At 39.6% G+C, this 25989-nt stretch overlaps 1 protein-coding gene across 1 annotated transcript in view; it reads right to left on the bottom strand.

Moving 5' to 3' along the window:
• Window positions 1-21003, bottom strand: part of il1rapl1a (interleukin 1 receptor accessory protein-like 1a) — a 247238-nt gene extending 226235 nt beyond the window's left edge. The window contains 2 exon segments of the mRNA XM_070914546.1: window positions 4116-4180; window positions 20913-21003. Coding sequence (XP_070770647.1) covers window positions 4116-4180; window positions 20913-21003 — 156 coding nt within the window.
• Window positions 21004-25989: the final 4986 nt, after the last annotated feature.

The following is a 25989-nucleotide window of genomic DNA, read 5'->3' as shown; positions in this document are numbered from 1 at the left end:
CACAAGGCCAGGAAACTGAGAAACTAAGTCTGTGTTCGATCTGCCCAAGACTCCCCTCTTTTCCAGGAGGAGATGCAACCTTCTGTAAGCCCCCCAGATCCACACACAGATGGAGACACTCATCTTTCTTCCTCCTCTCCTCCTTCTTCTCTCTCTATTCTCCCAGGCAGAGCCGTTCATCCTGCCCCGGGGATCATATATTCTGCTTCTAGGAGGAATCACAAAATCTCATATAAAAGGGCCAACTTTGAGATCTGGCATATTTCCCGAGGGGCTTTTTATTGTTCTGTTGGACCGTCTGTTTTGATGGACAGGCTTGGATTCAACGCCCATGTAGCACAGGGCACACTGCGACCTCTTCCATGGTGCCAAACTTCAAGTTAAAGTAAATGTGGGCATAGTCTTGCACCCCAAACTGGAGAATTAGTACAACACAGAGAAAAGGCTACGAACAGTTAAGGTACCATCTGTCAGCAGATGAGGCAACATTGTTCAGCCCTGGTGAACATCATGCAAGTTGTTGGCCCTTTCAGATTTCAGAAAGCCAATTACCTCATCCAATATTCTTTTCACTTTTACAACAGCTGAGGATGATTAAATGCAATTTTCATCCAGGTAGAGGGCTATTAAATGGCCCCACCTCTGTCACTCTGCAATCAGCTCTTCATTTAATGTTTCTAAAGACGAATAAAGAAGAACTGAAAGAATAAGATTACGGTCAGATATTTGCATAGGTAATAATAAAGTTAACCTTGGATTGACTTTTGGGTATTACCATGTAGTTGTCATTGTGCCTTATTCTTTCTTTCTTTTCTTTTCTAATTCAACTAAATGCTGGCCTTGTGTCATTTATGCAGCTTTTATAAACATCAATAGACAATGATGGACTGTGTTTTGTCTTCACTCTAGCAGCAGAATACTATATTTATCTAAAGTTTGCAAGCCAATTGAGTAAGTGCTGATCATATTACCACAACAATTATATGGCTAATCATTATGTTCAGTTAGCAGAAAAACTGACCAAAGACCAAGAAAATCAGTGGATAACAGGATGTCGATGTTCAGAGTCCATCAATCCAGAGGAGAAAGCCAGAGACACTCCAGCATCGCTGTTAAATGCCCCACATTCGTACAACTGTGCATTTGCTAGATAAAAGTGATTACTGTTGTCATTACAATTCAGTGAGGTTAAGTATAAATATCCAACAAACTCTACTCAACAATTATTTAAAACCAACCTGAAGCACAGCATTTTAAATTTGATCATTCATGCTGGTACAATCAGTATTTTGGACCTTCAGAAAAGACTCATTACTTATGATATAGGTGCAAAATAATGTTCAGTCTGCATAGGTCACTCTGCCACCTGTGCCTGGGGTTCATGACAGGCTGCTAATTTGTTTCACTAAAAGTGAAAATGTGAAAATTGTGTCATTAATGAACTGATTTCAGTCAGATCTTTTTACTGATTTTTAGTCTTTTGTTCCAAGAGTTCACAATGGTATTCAAGAAGTAGAATGCAGTAGTATTATGGTATAGAAAAAGTATCCTGCATTGATATGATTTAATTTTGGAAACAGCTATTCACTTGGTCATCAAAGGGGAATTCATGTTTCAATAGAGCTTATGCAACAGTAATTGTATCTTTACAAATATGACATTGAAAAGCATTTTCAAACTCTGAAAAGAACCACAAGCCACAAAAACGTCAACTTTCTGTATGAACAAATTCTGACAGTTTCTTTATCAAAACAATTTTCTTTTCTTCCTTAATCAAGATAAGATTCAGACCTTTGAATCCGCCCACTCCACCGAGTTGACTGATTCTGGTCTGGCATCACGAAAGAGCAGTTTCTTGGTTGAAAAAGCTACTATCCAATGAGCGCCGAGGGGGGAACAACGATTAACCGCCAGGTGAATATGTTGATCTCTCGTGATTGGTTAGGGAAAATCAAATCCCCCCTCCCCCACAAAAATTGGTTAGAGTGGAAGCAACGTCAGACTGAAGATGGAAATGAAGTATAACGAGTTGACAATTCTGTCTGATATTAGGCTAATTATGAACATTCAGGAATCAGAATGTACATAATCCTTTGTGTCCATGTTGCTGATACATATGGTGGTATTATTCACAACTGTACTGACAACGTACTGTAAAAAAAATACCTGAGAAGAGATTGATACATGAAGCTCATTAAAAAAATACAATATAATACAAAATACACTTTGTTGAAGCTGTTAGTTGCTAATGCAAAGGTCAGAATTTTAGGATTGCTTATGATGGACAAGGCAACATGTATCATATATTTAAGACAAATGTGGACTATCTATCTGTACATATTTATAATATATATGTATGCGATATGTACTGTATTTTGTCTAATATATGACTATGATTCACAAAATTGATACTTAACCCAATGATAAATATGCAGTGAGTCATATACATGTGAATGTGTATCTCTAAAGAGAGTGCATCAACAATGATTTAAAATCAAATGGAACTAAAGCTGTTCAGAGTAAAAAGAAGCACTTGTGACTGGAAATAAGCAGATTTAGGTAAATGCTGGTTTGAAATATGTGACTACTGTGTTAGCAAATTAATACAATTATATACCCTGTAAACACCTTAATGTGGTGGATGCATCTTCATCAGAAAAACACATGTTCTGAATCATGAGATCTCTGAGATGTAAAAAGAAGATAAAAAGGGGGAAACTGTAAGTTGTTGGGACTAAAGCATCTTTCAAATGAATGTAATGTAATAAGAACAGTCCAGCGTTCGAGATCACTGCTGCCGTGCCAAAAAAAAAGACCAGTAACCAAAGATAATTCATTTGCTTTCCTCGGCTACTCCTACAGTGTTGCTGCACATCAGAGATGCTTGAAAGAAAAACGTTATATTGTTTTTATGAAGTAGGTAGAGGATTGGTAGATTGGTAACAAGAGAAACATTGAGTCTGAACCAGGGGCAGGCCGGGGGTGAGCACAGATCATACAAGTCATCATGGTTCATGACTGAGTGCGATACTAAGAGGGAGCATGGAAAATTACCACACAGCAAATTAACTCGGCAGAGTGTGATTAAAAATAATTTTTGTGAAACTAATTTGCACTTACTGTAGCATAAAATTAAGGTTGCGTTGGAACAGTTGGTTCAATTTTCAGAGGACCATCAGGACTTTTGAAAATTTAATGAGGATCCAAATTGCCTCTTTCTCTCCCTTTCACATCATGTATTTGTGACAACCCAATGCTGTCTCTGTCTGTTAAAGACCAAAAAGCCACACAGCAGAAACACATTAATACTCACACACGAGCACAGAATTTACGAAATACATTAGGTTTATAGTTGCTAGCTTCAATGACCCCTATTCTGCCCAATAACATCAGGTTTCTATTCCTAATTTTGACTGCAGTGGACCAAAATATGTGAAGATCCAGAGGAGGCCATCAGATGGAAATAATTGAAACAAAGTGGTGAAAAATGCTACCATGTCACTCTGCTCATCAGTCTCATGATGTCAAGAGAAAAGCTCTACGTTAGAGGGCAGAGGTTACAGGTCACTGAAGGGTTAACCGGATGACCTTTCAACCCCAGAGGACAGGGATCAATCTTATCCGAAGAGTAGTTAGAAATCAAATCACTGCATTATCCATCCCAGTCTCTTTCTAAATGCTCTGATGGCATTTAAGGGGAGAAGAGTAAAAATCCATATCAAATGTAATATAATCTCAATGAATATGCATGCAAGTGGTCATGTAAACTAGCCCTTCTTAATCATTATAGATCAAGCTTTTTGGGGGTTGAATACTGACGTTAAATTTTGGTGATCCACCAGTGAGCCTGGCACTCGTGTGTGTGTGTGTATGTGTGTGTGTGTGTGTGTGTGTGTGTGTATGTGTGTGTGTGCAGAACCTTTCCTTCATGTGGCTGACACAGAGATTGGCCTACTTGAAGGGAAGAGAGTGGATCTTTATGAGCTCCTCATGATAAGGCAGGGAAACATTAGGGTGACGGGTGTTCCAACCCATCCTCCTCATGGCCATTGTGTGGAAGAGAAATGTTAGAAGATGACAGCAGAGAGAGCAAGCAGAATGTAATCGTCCTTTACCTCTGCATGGCCTCTATCCAGTGGAGCGGCTCTTTTCTTGTCCTCTGCAGACATCCGTGGTCTGTCTGAAATGACAGAATAAGAGGCCATGACTGACTTTGATTTCTTAGAGGTGACATAGGTGCCTGCCTGCTAGCCTGAGAACTGTCTCAGTCCATATATACAAAAGTTCAGAGAATTCATCGGTGATTATGCCCCTTGGTGGTATCGACATAGCCTTGTTCAGACGTCCGGGCAGTGATTCAAAGGGGTCTGCTGTCTGTAGCTGATTGATGCGTGTCCTCGTTGGTTGTATAAACAGTTGACCAAACAGAGCTTAGTAGGCAGCATTAAGAATGGGGACATCTTCCTAAATAGCATGTAAAATGCTATATTCATAGAATTATTGACACTTAAGACACTTAAAATGGCAAATGTCAAAAGTCAAACCTGCAAAAAATGATTTTTTGGCCACTTAGGGGCAGTGAGGCTACTAACATATTATCACCTTTAAAGTTCATATGTCATCCAGAGTTGTGTTTCTGGCCACCTGGAGAATGTCAATAGTCCAATATTCACTCCTTTAAACGTTTTTGATCTCCACCAACTTCCGAGGAAAGTATCTGACTCTTAAACGCTCCACTATGTTCACCAGCTAGTTGTTATTTCTGTCTGCCTGTTTTTTGTTGCTGGACAAGGAGCGCACAGTCAGCTTTTTTTCAAAACGGTAAGGTTGCGGGCTGGAAAACCAAAACAATGGCTGAAATTATATTATAGGGGGTACTGCAGAGTAAGGCGATAATTTGTTGTTTCATCTCTACAAACAACTTAATTTCACATAAAAGTAGTCATATGATCATTGTTAATCTAAAAATACTGCTACTACAGCTTCCGTTTCAACTGCAAATGATGGCGGTGGGATGGATATGTCACTTTTTACAGATTGGTTTGGGAAAAACAAAACAAAATAACCACCCTCCAATGTCATGCTGAGTGAATGAAGTGAAACAAAGCGGCAATTCAGTCTGATTATCAGGCTACTGTGGATAAGGAAGCACTCAGCTGAACCACAAATGTCAAAGCATCAAGATCCAAAGCCGTGCCAGAAGACAACTGATGCCGCCGTCTTTTCATTTCATGTATTTCTTTTTTAAAGCTTTCTAGAATATGTCACCTACACATGGGCCTTCTTAGGTGAAAGACGTCAAATAGTTCAAGGTGAGAGCAGCAAAATTCAGAAATTACAGGACTGATCTGAGTTCAGGTCTTTGTCAAGTCCTCTCTTACTCGTAGCTGAACATCTTGCAGCAGGATCAGAAAGAGCTGATCCCAGATCTGTGTTGTGGGTAACCTTGTACCTACAGTGAGTGAGCCACAGGAGGGCATGTTTCCGCCTCGGGCTGGACACCTGTAGTTGAAAGGGCTGTCTTAAAGCGATGGATATGAAAGGCCTGAGCTTCGATGAGAAAGTGTAAAAGCAACTGTGTCAGAAGGAGCAGACTGCTAGGAGGGAAGATGGCTTCTGAAAAGGATTTGTGCAGTTTGTGTAGTTCAGCTGATACCAGATTCGTATTGTTAATGCAATACCATATTTTGAGAATGTTCAAGCTCAACATGTAATCGGCCTTCTTTCTTTAATTTGTCACATTTTGAAAAATATATGACCTTGTCCTGACATTTTCTAAATTATATCTAAAAAAAATCTAATTATTAACATATTTATCAAATAGCTGTGCATGCACATTTCTCTCTCCATATCTATCGATGTTTATCAATGTACATTTCTGCATATTATGTCATTGATGTTTTGAAGTTGTAAACGTGAATTTATTAATTGTGAGTTTTACTGTACCCTTGTTTTTGACCTCACAAAAGATCATTTTCATCTTCTAAATAAGCTTTCTTTTGTCTGCTTCTCTTGTTTTGCTTAAGAGGAAACATTGTGATGTGTTAAATGGTAATGAGTTTAATTTAGTTAGTGTAGAAAAAGGAACAGAAGAAGGCCACTGGTCACAATTTAAAAAAAACTGGCTAAATGAGCACTGAGCAAATCCACTCAGATATACTTTTCTCTAAGGCAGTGAATTCTCCACATTCATTTTAATATGACCACAGGGGGCCTCTGCAAACATAGAACCTAGTCAACTGTTTACCTTACGATCATCAAGAAGTAGTATAATTGCTGCCGGTTGACTTCATTCATAGTCAATATCGAGTGTCATTTTGTCAGGTCTGACTAAAATAATGCCATGACGTCATTTGTGGCCTTCAAGAATCTTTGAAATGAACATCAACTATTTGTTGAAGAGAGAAATGAACTTCTCACTGTAAAGCATTTTAATGTCAGTCAATAAGGAAAAATATTTTGAGCCATATTTTGAAAGCCACCCCTTTTGTTCACTGCATCCAGGGTCATCGTAGCCACAAAAAGTCCAGTGAGAGAGTGGGTTGTCAGTGGACTGTGAACCCAGAGCTGTGCTCATTCCACACTGTGGTCACTCCCCAGGCCTCGGAGCTACAGGCCTGGCTGATCGCAGCTTGCGCTCCTTTTCTCCTCTGTGACTAAGTCTCTTCCACCCAAAGTTAATTTTTAATGACACACTTTGTTATGTGGGTCCATAGGGGGCCCTTAGTGGCTGTGCTTTAATAAAGAGAGTCTCACTGCTTGCTCCCTTCTGAGAAGGCTTCATTAAAACCGGTGACGGGAAAAAAAAGAAGGTCTTTGAAGTCCTAGATTTGAGCCTATCTAAACTTTATATTTCTCTGTCCATCTGTCTGTCTGGTATTTTATGAGTTTATTTCAATTTTTACGTCAATGGTTGCAATAAACAAATAAGATATATTGAAGGACAGATGATGTGACCCCCTAAGGGCCACTTCATAACTGTATTGGAGTGAGAGTGTGTTTTATGTGGGTCTATGGGGAACAGGGGGTTGGGGTAGAGAGGGAAGGTACACATACACATACAGATCTGGTTTCACAAACATCTGTAGACTGGTCGGAGAGTTAGGCCAGTCTTAGTTTTGCGCTAGCTAATTTCACAGTTACATAAAAATAAACTGATTAATTTGGTTTCCAACAGTCACACAAGACTATTTCAGAATGTGTTTCCCTGGTAACAATTAATAGCACCTGACAAAGAAGAAAACATGGCTCAGATTGTGGTTTGCTCACAGTGTTGTGGAGCGGGCACTGACAAGGGAAATGATTTCTATGCACTCCAGTAAACCCTTGGAAATTTTTCCTGTAACTAAAGTCTGCTAATGTTGGCAATCACCTCCTTCAACACATGAAGATATGTGTGAATGTGGAAGTTCTTCAGTCTCCAAACACTAGTCTGAAATTGGTTATGACACACAAAAATAAACAAAAACATATCACTATTAGTTTGCAGCCAATAAAAGCATAGCAAGTGTGGTTTTGGATGATTTGCAGGTGAAAAGACGTCTAACCGTCTATTCAGACTGGACTGAACTTGAAAAGTTTGAGGTTTTTAAAATCAAGTTTTATTCCAATACCATTTCGATGACTATATTTTCAACATATTCTAACAGAATGTCCTGGATATAATTCTTGGCAAAAGTGGTTCAATATTAGAATCCTTTATATATATTACAGTGTTATTGCACCGGTTTACAACTGAGATGCCACCAGTGTGATGGTGGCTTGCTTACTTCTGCCTACAACCAAGATTAAACTGCCAGTACACTCGTCGAATAGCTTCAGAAGCCTCCCACATTACCGTCGTCGGATTAGGGGGGTTGTGTCTGACCATTTCTTTCCAAAACCGACGATCCAACATTCACACCTGCTTCACATTGTGATTGGCTAGTTGTGGAGGTGAGAAAGGGTTTGAACTTCTCTCTCCAGCTCTATTTCTGTCATTTTTCATGTGAATAACCGAGTGCAACACTATGAATGCCTCTGAGGAAGGACTGTCTGAAAATGTGTGCCATTTATCCCCATTTTTAAACAATCTTCCCTCTCTCTATGAAGGCAGGATTTGCACTCCGCCTTCCAGTGTGGCCATTCGGCTCAGGTATAAACCCCTCTGATGTCGTTAGAACATGTTGTTCTGCCGTTTATACAGAAAGACCAGATTAAGTCTTAATAGTAAATGCTATACAGATTCAGAGATTCAGATTTTGCGCAATGCATGATTTGTTGGTATTTTTTTTACATTTGGATCATTCGATTCCACCACAGGGGATATAAGAATTGTCTCTGAATCTGACAACTCTAAAATGAATAGGATCAGGGTTATAGCAATACTGTGATAGTGATTATGTGAAAAGTGAAGGATTGCAGGCTAAGTTAACTCTCCGGGACCTGCAGTGGGCTTCAGTCTCAGTGAGGATTGGTCAGTGGAGGGGGGGCATCGTCACTGTTTTAAATGAAGTGAATGGGCAAAGTGCCAATGAAAAGACAAACTAGCCTCAGCATCACAGCCATAGCCAACCAGTCTGACTTTGTCTATCTGCAAGCACAAAACCTTGTCTGACATCCTTTTCCCCCGAGTCAGTCTACTGATAAACTACCAGTGCTGAATGTAGTTGGGTCATATAAACTGTAGATAAAATAAGGTTCATCTTCAGTTCTGTAGCTCACAATGTTAGATACAGGTTGCAGTGCCTGTTTTTAATGATGTAGAGAGAACTTTGAAGTTGAGTGGAGCTGCTAGTAATTCTTCTCTATTGCTGTGAAGACTTATACTTCTGCTCCCTGCCAGAATGAACACCTGGCTCTAATGCTCTTGCTATAATAACCTGAGGGGGGGGGGGGGGGGGGCAGCTGTGCTATAGTTGTATTTAGCCTGAAAATTAATAAATATCTTCTACAGGCTACAACTGCCTTTAATTTCCGAAATTGATTAGACAGTTTATCGGATGTGTCTCTTCCTCTACTCCCATCTGTGAAAAGATGTAATTTTCTTTTCCCACACTTCTTCATCGAGAAAATAATTACAGAAGAGAGTGATGAGAAAACTAAATGAATGCTATCAGTAAGCTGGAGGAGAAATTTTCATTATTTAAGGATTGGATAACTAATTTGGCTAAGTGAACTACAGTACATGGGACTAGTTAATGGTGGTGAGAAGATGGCAATAATAGCATGTTGGAGAAAAGTTGGCACATGATTCTTCATTGCAACCTGTAAATCTCCTGAATGACCAACAATGGAATTACTAAATAATTAAGGAAACAATACAGGTTACTTTAGGTGGCAATTACAGAGCCATGCTATATTTCTTCTATGGTGGTTTGATAGTGTGATAGTGGAGAATATTTGAAGGAAAATAATAAATCAAAAATTGGGGAGGCAAAAAAAAACCCATCCCAGCCCCCTACTGTGATACAACAAATTCAACATACATAATGTGTTAAATTACATTTATGTGTTTTGTATATACACGTCTGAGCCCGCAGGAAGTGAAAAATCCAAATCATGCTTTTGGGTTCTGCTGATATAAAGAGACACAGACAGACACAGGCAGAAGCTAAAGCTGCAGCACTTCAGAGGGAAAATATCAAATATGGAAATTCAAGGCCAACACAAGGAATGACAGATCTTTCTTTACATATTTACACTATCTTCTACACTATACAGTATAGCGGGAATTCTACAAAAGGATGTTTTTGTTGATGCACATCTCTCCACCTGCTGGATACACACATCCAAAAATCATTTCTGGTCTACTTTGGAGCCTCACTTTAAGAAAGACAGAATAGACGTCAAGAAAAAAAGTAATTTCACCACGATTTCCCAGATAGTAGCTCTTCAAAGTCTGAAATTCAATTAGTCATCTTCTTAGAAGCTGTTAAAATGACAAAAATATGAACGCATGTTTGTCAATTATGCTAAAGAATTTCCATTATGCTGCAGAAGACTTTGTCATTTTTAATTCTTTATCTTTTATACGGTCGCCCTCCTGGTGCTGCTCATTGATATTAGTGAGTATTTTTTAGCAGACAAGCTCAGTAGTAGGTAATGAATAAACGGGGGGAGGCAGTTCTGTGTACTCTCCATTCATTTCATGTGATTTTGCACTCCCTCCTCACAGGAGGGGAAGAGCTGATTGCAGTGTTCTCCCTGTCTTTTTCAATAAGCCCGGCACTGTCGTCTCCTCTTTGACTCAAACTCATGTGTGGAGTGACTGTCAACCCGCTCACTACATCATACACCACATCCAAACTCCCTGTGCTCTGTCTGCATCACAGCTCCTCCCCAGATCACTCTTGGCTCACAGTCACATTCTGCAGCTTTGAACTTGAATTCTGCTCACCTCCAGTCTTTCCACTTCCCCATCCCCACTCTCCTCCCAATCTTATAACCCCACCCCACCTCCTTCCCTCCAGCTCCACTAGGGGCTACATGATAACACACTTTGGATGGAACCGCTTTCCCCCAGAGCAGCCCAAACTGTGAGCATATTCACTCCATCATAACAGCACTGTAGCAAAACTGCTGTCACGCCGAGTTTGCCATGCTAATGTGGCTCTAGGCGCCACTACCCTGCCCTTAAAGTACTGTGATGGAGGTGCGTGGAGTGTTTTGTGGGTGCTGGAGGGGAAGGGGGGTTGTTTGGAGAGGTTAAATGGCACAATGCAGGGTTTCTGCGCAAGGCAGTTAATGTATGGAGGATGGGGTGGAGAGGCTTCACATCAAGGGAGCAGTTCCTCTCATAGCTGAGAGCAATTCAATGCCCAGCAACATAAACACTACTCGATGTACGGCAAAATGCAAAAACACTCGAGCTACCTCCTGCTATTCTCCCCCATCTACCCTGCGAGAGAGGTGAGAGAATAGGCTTCAAAGGGCTCCATTGACACCTGGTAATGCTTTCAACTATGTCCTTGGACTGTCATATGAAAAGACAGACATTCCCTTTAATCACACACTTACAAACACCATGTATCAAGACAGATGTACTCAAATAATGTCAACATCTCGACATTGCCACACTCTTATCCTGACACGCACACACACACACACAGTATTCTCTGCTGCAGCTACAGCGAGGGACCGATGGGAGTAACAAGGAGCTTACCCTCCTCCAAATGAGCAATAACCTCCTACTGGTAACATGTTGCTGTTGTCGGCAAAATCATTGCGACACCAAGGAGGGCAATCAGCCAGTTACCATTACCACATTTTTCCAGGTTACAGGCTCCCATTTATTCTAAGGTACACGTGGGAGGCATGAAACTGATTCCTCCTGTGTCTCTTTGCTTACCTTTGATGTTTCATAAAAACTCATAGATGGCTCTGTATGTGTCAAATGGATGGTAGCCGCTTTGTTTTATCATGTATGGAGTTCAGTGATGTGTCACCCTGTAACCTGCACTGTGGCCTCAAACAGAGTCCTTTTTTTTTTCATTCTAACAAGAAAAAAACAATAACAAAAAATCTTCTTTTGCAGAGAGTTAGACGAGAGTACGAGTACATTTGAAGCTATCACCACCAACCAGTTAGCTTAGCTTAGCACAAAGACTGGAAATGGGTGAAATAGCTAGCCTGGCAATGTCCCACTACCAGCACATCTAAAGCTCACAAGTTAACGTGTAAAGTGTAAAAATGTAAAGTTGTGGTTTTTACGGGGTTTGTGAGCTGCACTATTCCTATTTCTTGTATTTCCTGCACCCATGGCCAAGAAATAATCCTGCACATAATCACCTTGGTTTTTGTATGTATTAAACAGTCTTGTCATCTCGTTTCCTGGAGTCTTGTTGTCATTTTGAGGTTGTCAGACAAACAGAGGGAGTTACTGCAGGAAACAGGAATAGTCTATCCCCTAACCCCCAACTAAACAAACGACATACAACGTGTTGATTTGTGAGCTTTAGTGGTGCTGGTTGGTGGATTTTGTTACCTTTGGATACAGCTTAATCAGCTGTTTTCCCCTGTTTCCAGTGTTCATGCTAAGCTAAGCTAAATGTGAGTGTGGTATCCACCTAACTTCCTTGAATGCTCACTCTTTTTATGATATCTCAAACAGGGCTGGATAAAAGGACTGCTTATGTGCACTTCATAAGCCACCTCCCCCAGAACTCGCTACACATTCTATGGCTACTCTCGGTCCTTGTTACTCTGCCATTACAATTCTCTCTCTTTCCGTGGCTATTGTTAATGTCAAAGAATTTAACCAATTAGTCACTTTTCCTTTCTTTCTGAAGCCATACCCAAACCAATCACACAATTTCTTACTAAATGAAATGAATCTATTTGACATAGTGAGAATAGCAGGAAAAAATGAAGAAATATATGACGAGACTTTGGAAATTAAATCCCATTGTGACGTCATATTTTTACAGGAGTGACACCATGAGCTGTACAGGAATTTCCCCCCCTGGAGCCACTGGTGGTGGCGAAAGAGTGAAGAAGAACAATAGATGAAGATCTGGACGGATGTGATGTGGAGCAGGATTTCTGATGAGCTCACTGGAAAGACCCACTGGACAGCTGGTTCTGATCAAAACTGGAGTTGTTTCACATAATTGTGACAGTGAAATAACAGCTGAGAGCAGCAGAACAAGGAACAGTTTTCAAGTTTGACAGCAACAAGATGATTGGCTCACAAAGGTTGTGGCAAGATCTGATTGGCTGCAGTGAAAAGCTTGTATGCACTCAGTCAGATGATTGATATAAAAAAATCTAATCTAATCAATGGAGTAAGCATGAAGAACTTTTGTTAAGCTTTTTCAAAACCTATGTGGTAAAAAAATTTCAATGTCTTTCAGGAGGACACAATGCTTCACCTTTGAGTGGCTCAGCATCAGAGGCCTCAACCTAGCTAGTATTTATGCCATAACTCATTTTCAGCAATAATTGAATTTTAATCTTTGGTTGGCCTCCTCTAGTGGAATTGTAGATCTACGTATAGTGCAACAGCATAAAGACTGTTTTTCTTCTATCTGTGCCGCCCAGTTCATTGGGTTGCCTGTTGATAACTCCTTTCTCTGTCTGTATGTTGACATGTGCCGTCTGTGTGTTTGCGTGATGTACAAGTAAAACCAGAAGCAGGTCAGGAGTGAAATCAACCATCAGGTTGTTGGTGTGATGGAAAATAGACGATTGTTAATTCATGTTGCTGATGAATAAGTGATTGGCTCCAGTGTTGGGGGCCAGGCTTAAAGGCACAGGGCATATGGGGAATGAGGAGGGGCACAGATGCTCCTCGGGGCCAGAGGGCTGATAGGCAAACTTAAGAGGGACACAGAGAGGGGAGAGGAGACACTGGGGCAAGCATTAGAGAAGAAGATAGAATATGAGGCAAAGGCAGAAAGAAGAGGGAGATATGCTTGCCCTGCCTCAAAAGCCAACCCTGGTCCCACTGTGCAGAACTAACCCCCTAACTCAGCCCCTGAACCCAGCGTCTGAAGTGCCAGTTCACCGCAGGGGCCTGAAGAGACACTGCTTTAAGAAGTCTGCCTCTCAGCATTAGGTCCTGTCCTACTCTGACCTCAAACAAAAACATACAGCTCGAAGAGGAGAACTTCTGCACCCGTCTAAGTGACAAGACCTCATCATGGGAGTGAAACTCTACAAAAATATACAGATACTGATATTAAAATTTCAAACTAGCCCTTTAAAAATACCAGTGTTCATCATCACACACATGCAGCAGACATGCACACACACCACCACACAAATGTACACATTCTGCAGAGCTACCCCTGGAGCATTGAGAGGGTCTCAGCTCCATCTACTGGTGGCATTGTGAATAAGCTGCATTGCTGTGGCTGAGGGGAAATAAACACCAACTCAGTTCCCTAAAATCATTTTCTGCAGCGTCTTTGCCAAGCCTCCCTCTTTCCATTTCCACCTCCTTCAAGCCAAGAAACTAATCTGACATGATTGGTTACAGTTTGCCAGTGCAGCAGTACGATATCTTTTATCATCCATAAAGGCCTTCTCTTATACCAAAGGAGGAGGAAGGTAGTTTCAAATTAGATTTGATCCAATATTTGATATCATGCATTGCACATGGTGATGCCTGTTTATAAAAGATGATTAAATAACCCCCCCACACACACACACACACACACACACACACACACACAAACGTGAATCATACTTGTTCTACTGCTGACAGAGTACTAAACTTAAACCTGAGAAACAAGACACAAGTTGTGAACACCACATTGACATATAATCACCTTTGTTCACCATAAGTTGATATGATGAAAACAAACAGTTGCTTATTTACATTTACATAATTCATTTGGAGTCTTCTTTCTGTCCACCTCACTCTCTTTTTGCTCTGTTTTTGGTCTCTACCAACTCCAGAAACTAATATCTGCCTCTGTAGCTGCTAAATGCTCCACTATGTTCACCAGCTAGTCGCTAACTGTCTCTGCCTGCTATTTGGTGTTGAGCAGATAGTGTACAGTTGGTTTGGAGAGCTTTTTCTCTAAAAACAGCTGCCTGCTATGGCCAAAAAGGATGCTGTGAGAGCGATGAGAGTGAACTAAAACAGTAAAGAATGAACTGAAATTCACTATAAAGCTCTGTACAGCTGAGGGGAGCTGCGTAGTTGGGTGAAAATTCTTTGTAGATTCATCACCTCCTTTCATATTGTTTAATTGTTTTCACATTGTCATTTGACTTTGTAAAAATATAGCTGCTTTAAGTACTGGGTTAACAAAGTTCCTATATTTCAAAAGGTATTGAATGCTGAGCATCACTTTTTTTTCCAGCATCAATGTATATACAGTAGTTCAGTTCTTCCAGAGAGTTTGCTGAAATATGCTTAAAGGGGCATTCCAGTGTCTTGGGATTGGTGGTATGGTATCAAGTATAAGTTAAGCCTAAAAAACATCATGCAACTTGTTAATATCGTTCATTAGAGCTGCTCTGTATATAGAGAGCCAAAGTGAAACGGGAACTTCCAAGTTATGTTCCAAAAATCTGAAAACTGCATTCAAAATCCCACTGACATTTGTAATAACTAAAAATCCAGGCTTGAAACAGAGCGTTTCTCAACAGTATGTCGTGTGGTTCATACTGTATGTCCCGATAAGGAGGGTAGTTATAAAAAAACAATCTACTATCATTGTTTATTCAATATTTCTGCTTTTTTTTAATGAACACCATTTCCCATAAGCCTTAGACCACCGTGGGTTAAACAGGTCACAGCTCAACAGATGAGTCCAGTCCGTGGGTAACTTGAGTGGCTGTGGCTCATTCAGACATGTCCATAATAGCAGCAGGGCAGAGAGGAGCGAACGGAAGAAGTTATTAGACAGCAGAGATTACAGCTACAAAAGTTGGGAAATGACATTGGTGAATCGTATCAATATGGAGGAGCTACAATGCTGAAACCTACCCACGCTGTTAAAATCGCGAAGATTTCAACTTGTAATAGTAAGTGCTGTAGTGGATAACAATTTGTCTTAGAATATGAAAAGTAAACTGCAGGAACATACTTAATATTTTCAGATGGACCAATGTGAGATTGCACTGAGTTAGAGAAGCTAGTGGAACACAGGCTTGCCCAGTTGTTTGGCTCTCTATGTCTTTTGTACTCTACAACCCCAATTTGCAACCCAGGCTGTAGTCTTTAAGATAACCCTGACAACAGGATCAGAACCGCAGAAGATATTAAAGAATTGTTTTCAGAGCCAAAGCAATACTCTCTGTGGCAATTATACTGAATTTGATGTGTAAAATTGGCATAGTGCCCATTTAATATGAATAAACAAATCAATAACAAAAATAAATAAATAAAAATCACTGTTTTCTGTGGGATTAACTTGGGCCTCTCTACATTTAGGGTAATTTCTAAATGTTTGCTAACATTTTCAATTAGCTTGATCCCACAAGCTCTTAAAAGAGATCTTCTGAGGTCATATAAAACCATTACTGACTTGTAGGAGATTCGCGTTGCAAATGCACATCAGACAAAACAATGTTACAGAGCTACAGTCACTGAGGGAGGCTTGAAGCTGGTTTCTCAGTTATTTTGACAACACTATGTAGATGTAACACTATTTCCAGTAAGATTCTGCTGGCAGTGTGCTTTTCCTATTCTTATCACCGCCGACAGCAGAACAGCAGAATAATAAAATCTATTGTGTAGCTACTTGTAAAATGCTCCTCCCAACAGCACGAGCTTGTGGGCCATTTCCTGAGATTAAGTTTTGAGTTGACGTGGAAAAATATAGCGTGACACTCAACGTTTCAATGCAGGGGTTTCAGATAACATTCACAGAATATTTACACAGGTAAAGTGGGGACTAGATAACTGTCTCTGAATCAGCATATAGCAGTTATGAGTCTATATATGTCTGCATGTGTTAAGGTTCTCCCATCATCCTACAATTACAGACAAATACATCACTTTGTTATCAATGGAAGCAGCTGCTCAAGAGCTGATTGTAAAATGGTAATGAGCTGCGAGGACCTGCAGAGAACAGTGACAAGACAAATCCTCCGCTTAGGAACATCTTTTTAGAAACCACAACGTGGTCCCTCACAATCGCTATCTCCACCTAAATCAGAAAATGAATTGCTGCTGGGCAAAGTGTAAAGCAATACGCTGGTCTTCTTTATTCTCCATGATGCAGAGCAACAACACAACAAGCACTAATTATGTTGTTCATGCCAGCATTTTGTTTTTGTCAAGGAAGTCAGTTAATTTGTGTGCATAGGAGAGTCAGTCTTTTCCCTTTTTCTGATGAAGAGAACATGATGTACTGGTGGAGCAGAGATTTCCTTGATAACCTCACACTCTGGCATCACACACACACACACACACAGTTACAGAGGGTGTAGAGAGAGTAGTGAGGGGCTAATAGCTTCTCTAAGGATGAGATCCAACCTAATTTGCGCCATGCAAATTCCCCTGTGGTGACTGCACCTACAAGACAACCATATTAATGTTCAGCGTGCATCTGTGGTCTCATGGACAGATTCACAGATTTACATATATGTTGTTCTCAAGGACGGAAAGAGACTACAGTGTGTGTGTGTAAAGAACACAAAAAAGCGAAGGAGAAAGGGAGAGAGATGTGATTCAATGTTACTAATCTCTTTGATATCCACACTGTGACGTTCTGTACCAGGCTGAGAAACGCCCAAATTATTCTTTTCGTCTTTTATTCATGACCTGCGGGACATCCTGACTTACCCTCTTACTGCTTTGCTCCGAGTCAAACTCCATCTCCCTCCTCTCTCTCGCTCTCTCGCTCTGCTCCTCTCTTGCATTCTCCTCATTCTTTCATTTCCCGTCTTATCATCCCCATGTGTGATATCTCACTAAGCTCATGCATTCATGAGTGATTACTTATTTACATAAAGTATATAGTGCAGTGTTGGGGGTGGGGTAAAGAGGCAGCCCTAAGAGCATTAGCATGTATGCTTTTTCATAATTATGATTACCAGTAATTATGCATTGATGGAAGTAATGTTGAGAAATTAATTATATTTTTATTTTATGACTGGTAAATGGGTTGCTGCCATTACATTATATAAGGAGAATGATTTAAAATGAGTTGTGCTTACTATATCTGACTATATCTTAAAGTTACTGATTAAACATAAAACTTTTTAATGAATTCTGTGCAAGCTAAATTAGTCAGAAGATGGTAATATGTAGGTTTAAAATATGTTCGTCGACTTTATTTAAAAACTGATTATACAAAATGAATTCACAATTTCAGCATTTTCACCAATTCTCTAGTTTGTAATCATTTTGCTGTTTGTAGTGTGCTACACAGGCTCTATTCTGTTTTTTATTCATATATTTCAGGTTTGTTAGGGTGAAATAGCTGTCTGGGTTTATTTCAGGTAGAAGAGAAATGTTTGATTGTGTTTACCTGTCATAATAATGTGCTACTGAAAGTTTAATGTAATCATGCTGTTTTCAGTCCAGACTTTGAGGTATAAGAAGGCTTTTAACCACAGTGCAAATCCAGCTTCTGGGGAAATAAATCATCGTGAACCACAACAGTTTTACCACTGCACAACATGCAGGATGTCTTCTGGCTGTGTTCCTTTTGACTAGAAAAAGTTATCAAGTGAAAACATTCAGTGTTTCATATCTGCATCCTTTTGCACAGTGACAGCAGGGTGAATATTGTAAGCTATTGCGTTTACCTCACGGTCTTGCAGTCTAGTAACCCACCATGTGGTCAATATCACAGAAGAGTATACAGACATTTAGATACATTTCTTCAAATGTACTTGCAGAAAGGTTTAACTGAGTCTTTTAATGTAATGGACATGAACTATTTTGTTTATTGCTTATGGTCATCTGCTTTTTTTCAATGAATGAACATCAACAACATGATTGAACATTTTACATTATTACGTTTTATGAATGAGAATTGATGCATGTTTGGAAAACAATGTCACCACAAAGTCTATTTAGTAGCTGTTCGATCAAATCACATGATCTTAATGAGCAGAACGAGTTTGCTCAGTTCTCATGGGTTTGTAGATGTCCACATTTCCATATTTCTGAGCGCTTTAAAGACTTCTCATCCATGTTGCCTAAAAGATAAAGTTCACTCTTGACTTTGGAAACAGCATTTGAAAAAACAATGTCACCTGAGGAGTGCCAGTTAAACTAGGCTCATTTCAGTAAATCAGGATCAGTTTTGGGAAATTCTTTGTTTCATAAAGGAGGTTCAAGTAGCCTGACCTACGTTACCATGGAAACGTATCTACCATGGTTTCAGTCAGGTTAGTTTTTAGGCTCACAATCAATCTGCCAGACTGAAACACAGCATTTCTCTAAAGTTCCTCCGAGAACGTTCCTCATTATTACCGCTCTGTGAACATGAGTCCATTTCCAGAACATGTCAAACAACACTTGTTGTGTATTAAAAATCTGAGCTCATATATTTTTCAGTATTTTCAAGTATTTTCACAGTATTCCAGTCAACATATGTAATTAAAACAAAGCTAATAATCAACTTTGACCCATAGCTGTTGCCTCATAGTAAGAAACGTTTTCACCATCTGTTCTCATTTTAAATGTCAGAAATCCATCAAATACAAATAGACAAGAGGACATAATAACGTGACGCTCAGTTAACTAAGGTAAGCATAGTTTCTGTTAATGGCTCAGTGCCCAATAGAATCTGTACACATATTTAGCTGTATGAAGAATACGAAGCAGAGCAGTGTAGAGTGGGTTGGGGGTTCAATCCGCGGCTCCCCCCATCCACATGCCGAAGTGTCCTTTAGCAAGGCACTGAACCCTAAGTTGCTCCCAATGGAGGCCAGCAGCTTGCATGGCAGCTCGTTCGCCATCTGTGTGCGAATGGGTGAATGACACAAATCTGTGAAGTGCTTTGGGAACCGTTAAGGTTGAAAGGTGCTATAAGTGAAGTCCATTTACCATTTAACACCCCTCAGAAGGTCCTCTGTATGGACAAATACACTCCTCATATTTAAGAGATGAAATGTTGAAAGCATATTCATTCAGGTCTTCCATTTATTTATTGTGTTGAAATAGCATCAGCCTACCCTTTACAGATACAGTATGCCCCATCTATCCTGCTACAATTCATGGGTGACTGAATAGTTTCACAACAGAGAACATGAATTCAGAGGTCTGCGTGAATCAGATTTGTGTAAATGTCAACTCTCTATTGTTGACTAGCGATCGATAAAGGCAGACATTTGAGGCATTTGGTCTTTTCAAGGGCAAAGTCTAATTCAATACTATTCACACTGAGTTCCTGAGCAATTGCTATTGATGGCTACTGATAGCCTGACAATGAGCTTGCACAGACTGTTCTGTAGATTTGTTACTTCTGAAGTGCATCAAGTAACACTTTACTTTTTGGACTGGAATTTTTTGATACAATTTGATTTGTATGTGATTTGAATGTGGGGGTGAATATATTGTAAGTGTGTGTATCAGGTTCCCTCAATACAGCATATTTTGTCCACTTCTAGTTGGTTTTCAAAACAGAAAAGGCCTCCTATTTCTCAATGAGGAGATTTTTATAAACTGCTTGTCAACTAAGACAGAGAACACTGTATCCAACATAATAAGACATTTCCATTATGGATGTTGAATGTTTTGAAATGTTTTCTTTTTGTAAAAATGTATATCATGATTGGTCAGGCTGGGCACCATATGATGCAGGACACTCTAATAAACAAATCAATCAATCAATCTCAAAATAATAATGAATTGAGATTGAAACCCAATTAATTTGAAAGCTCTGTTATGGTTATTAGTTATTGAGCAAACACTCAAAATCTAAATAACTCCAAGGCTGAACAAAGGCCATGGCATGTTTGCAGAGTGACATTTGATGAATTCCTCCAGATATTATGATTAATAATGAAGGTTACAAGTTTATTCCTTGACTTGTTATTGTGTAAGAGGCTAATGGAGCAGGGGGTCTGGTTGAAATATGGTATCATAGCCATAATTTTCATTCGTCTTTTGGGATCTTATTGCACAGCAGCAGGAATCTCAAAAGTCACCAGAAAACAGGTGTGTGTGTTTTCAGATTAGAGCATCAGAGTATACATTCTAGATCCAAATAACATTACATGAACCTTTTCTGCAGAAGCCAATTCATAAGCAGTCTGTATGCTGTGTCTCATTTAGAAAACAATACAGGTGTTTGGTCATTTTCCAACGGCCGTGACCTTCCCCTGCAGGGTCACATAGGTAGCAAGTTCCAATTTGACAGGTGCATTACCCAAAAATTGCCTCTCACCTTGTTTTGTGCCTCTGTGCCCCCTCTGTGAAATATGTACGTGTCGCTGAGCTCCCGGCTGTGTGGGTGGCCCTGAGTCCTTTAACGCTGTCACATCTGCAGCTAACAACAATCACTCTCGTCACTTACCATAATTAGTGAGGGGGCAAGATGTCATGTCACTCTGCCCACACTGTAGAGTCTCTGCTGTCTGCAGCATCCACAAGCTGTGTCAACACATTCAGAGGTCTCACACATGGGAACTTGTATTCTGTACCATCTGGTGGAAACAAAAGGTAAGAATAAGAAGAGAGATGTGGCATTAAAATGTGTGATTTCTTGGGATCAAGGGTCAATTTTGACAACAGCAATTGTGCTAGACTGTTGAAAGTTCTGACAGCTCCGTTATTTATCTACTGCTTTTCATTGTCTAGAAAAGCTTTGCGCTGGATGCAGTCATACCCAAAATTTGTGATTACAATATGTCCCTTTGCTATCACTCATATCAACTCACACAGTGTTCACAAGTGTTGCTGTGGAAGTTGGATCAATGTAGGACATGTTTGCACTCAGGGCCATAGCTGCCACTGAGGCCTCACACGTTTGGAAAGGAGCAGAACTCTGTCTAAGGTAGCAAAACTGACCCTATGGTGTTTTGAAAAGCCGACACACATTTTGAAGATTCAACTGGACAACATGTCGTGATGTAACCTCTCAGCTGTCGTTTCTCCTCCAGCACACTTTACAGTGCGTGGCCTTAAAACTTCCATCAGGTGCAGCCTGACCCATGTGGTTAGACAGTTGGTGAGGTTGACACTAACTGGGACCTTCGCCATAATGATGCCTGCTCTGAGATACCTTCTGTCTTGCCTCTGAACCCCTGACACATCTACAGAAGGGCATTCACTTGTTAATCTCAGCTGCGGCCACAGTGACATTTTGCCTGAGCTGTACAGTGTGCACGTGACCACAAACTGATGCTTACAGATGAAAATCTATCACCTAGAAATCATTCTGACACTGTAGCATTTGAAAGAAATTGCAATGTATGTATGTAATGTTTGTTCCAGTATATTAAACATATCAGATTTTTGTCATATGTGTTCTTAATATATTTTACTCAACACATACACATGTGAAGCCTTGAAAACCAAAAAACATGAAAGAAAGTAAGTAACAGAAACAAATTCATATTTGCCTGGTGTTTAGAATGCAGCACATCTCCATGCAGGTCAGGCTCAGCCAGATGCTCATGAATACAGTTGTAACTTGGAGACCTGCACGGAAACTTATGTGTGGGGAAGTTTTGGAAAGCTCAAGGTCACTTCCTGTTTATTCGCACTTGGTCACATACTCACTGTCAAGCCACCGACTACCTTGCTGACCCCCTGTTCTAGCTGTGGCATCTCAACATGACAGTTACTGTATTTCATTTTATATTCATTTGAATCATCATTTTTCAACCCTCATTAAAATTGAGAGAGCTATTGTAGTTAACTTAAATACTTTGTTCTCCCTGGATTGCTGTCCACTAATTGGACAAGGTTATCACGCAAATTAGGCTGATAAAATCAGTCATTTACTGTCATCTAACTAATCATTTAATCCTTACAAACTAAAAACAAGCTTGTGTTGCTTCCTCAGTCCCTCAACAACTGCAATATGTTAGCTGGTTTGGAAAGAAAAAGGCAGACAATCTCAGTGCTTCAAAAACTGAATTCAATGGGTAAAACAAAGGGGAGGAAGTCAAGAGCCACTGTACAGTTAAAATAAGTAAAGACGAGAAAGTGTACTTTTATCACAGTGGCGATGTATAGCAGGAGAAAAGGTAGGAAATAGCTTCTTCAAACCCATAGTTAGCCTGTGTCTGTTCTCACTTGTTTTATCCTGCCTCTTCCTCGATGTTCAGTAGGACAACAACAAAAAACACAATGTAAAAAGGGTGGCAACCAAAAATAACATCTCCTTGTGATCATTAAAATGAGAAAGTGAAGGAACAGCTGCTTACAACTAAATAAACACATTAACCCCAATGCTCCACAGTGCGCAATCACAGAAGCCCGGAGAGACAGCTGTCCGCTTTTAATTAAAAATGACGTTCATCTTCTCTTTCACTCTTATTCAGCATTCTCACAACTTTGTAGACTTCTTTGTCTTTATTTAGAGAACAAAGTGCATATTTTGCAACAGTATTACTTGAACACAAATGTAATACTTTCATCCTTATAGGAAGGATTTTCACATACAGAAGCAGTCGGCACAGCGTAGGTCAGTTTGTTTAGTTTCATTTGTCCAGAAATAATGTTGTTGGAGATTAAAGGAATAGTTTGACATTGTGGGAGATACATTTACCCTCTCTCTTGCCAAGAGTTAGATGAGAAGATTCTCTCAAAGCTAAAGAGTGGTATCGATCTTCTCAGCCAACTTTCAGCAAGAAAGTAAATACATTTATTTGAAAACAAACTTAAAGACATTCTAAATAAGCTATATGTTTTCCATATTTCATTTCCCATCAGCAAATACACACCATTGCAATCTTCTACTACAACCTCTCCCTCAAAGATCCCATGAGGGTAATTTCCACTGTATCTTTATGACGTCTTCTTCATGGATTTTAAGAGAGTGAACCCTCCTTTACAGTTTACCCTTTTTAAAGCGCACTTTCTTTTTTACATCCAGGATGGCTGATGAACACGGGAAAAGCAGATTTTAAAGTTTCACAAGTTCCCCTGGGGTCTAGAGAAAAGGATTGTGCTTTTGTGCAGCATATTGTTCCTAATGAAAATGCAGCCAAACAATGAACAGAGAGAATGACAAATGAGGAAGAGGCCTGTGTTTTACACGAATGATGCTTAATTACATACAAAGCTGCCATTTAGAGTCTATTGTCCTGCCTGAATGTTGGCAGACCTCGGCACAATGTGTTGAATGCATCCTTCCTTTCTCTTTCTTGATTTGTTTTTCTTCCCCCATTTTGAGGGTTACACAGCATAACCACTCTGAACCCTTTATAATTTCCCCAGTAATCAGTCTGTTCTTTTTTGTGGCAAAGCTTTAATCAAACATCTCATAGCCTCTACCAGCCAGAAATGTGTTATTCCGACAGAAACACAAAAAAGCATGCAATTACTCCCAGAGGACCTGTCCCTCCTCTGCGCTACAGCTGCAGAAAAGAGGGCACTATTCCAAACACGTCCTCCTCCTTTCTCTTCCCTTTCCTTTCTTCTGTGTGTTACCATAATGACAGAGGAGGTAAAGATGTGTTTTGTAACGTAGCCGACACTACGTACAAACACTCAGTAGAACAGTAGGTTACTGCTATCTTCCTCTATGGAAACATCACCGTATGATAAACAATGAGGGTTTATCTTATAATTGCATATGCCATTTGTAAATGGGTTAACATTTGAGGTTCACAACCTAAATATAACTTATAGGGATGCTTTATATGGCATCTAATTAAGTGTCAGAAAGAACAAAAGTAACTGAAGCAAAAGGATGTGCCATTATCCCCTTGTCATTTCCAGAAAATGTTGTATGAAACATGAAAGAAAGTAAGTAACAGCAACAAATTCATATTTAAATATGAGGGAGGGAGGGGGGTTATATACATGCAAAACTAAAATTATTACCTCAACCTAACAGTCATGTCTATGACTACTGATTCAATATGTAAATGTTACCACCTACAATAACTATAACACACCATGGAACAAGTCATTTCAACTATGCTGGCAAAGAGGAAAATCATGGAACATGTCCTATTTGTTGATACTGCATCAAAATGGTCTCTAACAGAAATTGCTCTCTTCCAAAACATGTCCTCATTACTTTCAATGTCAAATACAATGGGGAAACACAGTGGGGCTTACAACTGATGCACACAGTAGAACAACAAAGAAGATGGAGAGCTCCGTGCTTGCAAAAAGTGGAAATCTTAAACTTCTTTTCTGTACAAAAACAAAAGCACACATAGAGCAGAAGATATTATATAGAGGCAGGCATGGCATTTACAGCTTAGTGCTCGCAGTGCCTGAGAGGGAGCACTGAGCTTAGGCATTGTCTGCCTATCTGTTGGTTACTTTACTGTCACTATATGTTTATCTTTTGCTTTGTGTGAGCTATTGTTGATTTGAGCGCCTAAGCTTCTGTAAATCTTCTGACTTTTTGCAGTCATGTGGCAGCAGATGATAGACAGATTGTCTTTATTAACAAGGTACCCAGTCGACAGTGAAGGTGTTCTATTTTTTGCAAAATGGACATGTTTTGTCTCAATTTGGAGTTATTTTGCTTTTAAATATTAGCTTGATGACTTTAATGTCATCAGGGCTAAAGTCTCAAATATAAAAATTATTATTAAGAAAGATGAAAAATAGACAATATAATAGAGAGTTAAAAAGGGGAGGAAATTTGCATCCATGAGGCAGACTCGTTTGAACTGATCACAAATAGAAATAGTGTAACATTTCCAGTGGTGGAAGGCATTTACTCAAGTACTGTACTATATTACAATTTTAAGGTACTTTACTTGAGTATTTCCATTTTCTGCTACTTTATTATTCTAATCAACCACAATTCAGAAGTGAATATTGTACTTTTTACTACATTTATTTGATGACTTAAGTTACTAGTTACTTTCCAGATGAATAATATAAACTATAATTAATATATAAAGGACTGAAGATACTTTATTGATCCCCAGGGGGAAATACACAAGCTACCCAGCATTATATAAGTAAAATATATATACACAAATTAGAATTTATCAGCTGCTATATTAAATATTATTTTTACTTTTGGTAATTTAGGTATGTTATGATGCTAATACTTTTTGTACTTAAGTAGAATTTTAAATCCATGACAATGCGCATTTTTGCACTGTGGCAATGCTTCTGAAGACTTCTTCCACCAATGGACATTTCAATTGGAGCTCCTCAGGCCAAAGAAATACGTTTACACGTTACCGTCAGAGAACTGACTTCGGAAAGATTACTTATTACAATGTTAAGGTAGCTTATGTTCTTATGAAGTTGTCTATGGCCAACCCCACATATACCTCCCATAACTAGTGTTTAAATAGTGATGAGGGGAGAGCAAAGTCTCCTGGCTTAGTCTGCATTGTGTCGTTTAAAGCCCTACACTGGTTGAAACGTGCTGCTCTTGAACACACCCCTAGCATGCGCTCTCAGCGGTAGATTTGGATTGGACAGCCTACTAGTTGAGGAAA

Source organism: Enoplosus armatus, chromosome 11 (assembly GCF_043641665.1).
Source record: "Enoplosus armatus isolate fEnoArm2 chromosome 11, fEnoArm2.hap1, whole genome shotgun sequence".
NCBI classification, from domain to species: Eukaryota; Metazoa; Chordata; class Actinopteri; order Centrarchiformes; family Enoplosidae; genus Enoplosus; species Enoplosus armatus.
The sequence above is the reverse complement of the archived record's forward strand: the minus strand, read 5'-3'. Positions and strand labels throughout refer to the sequence as shown.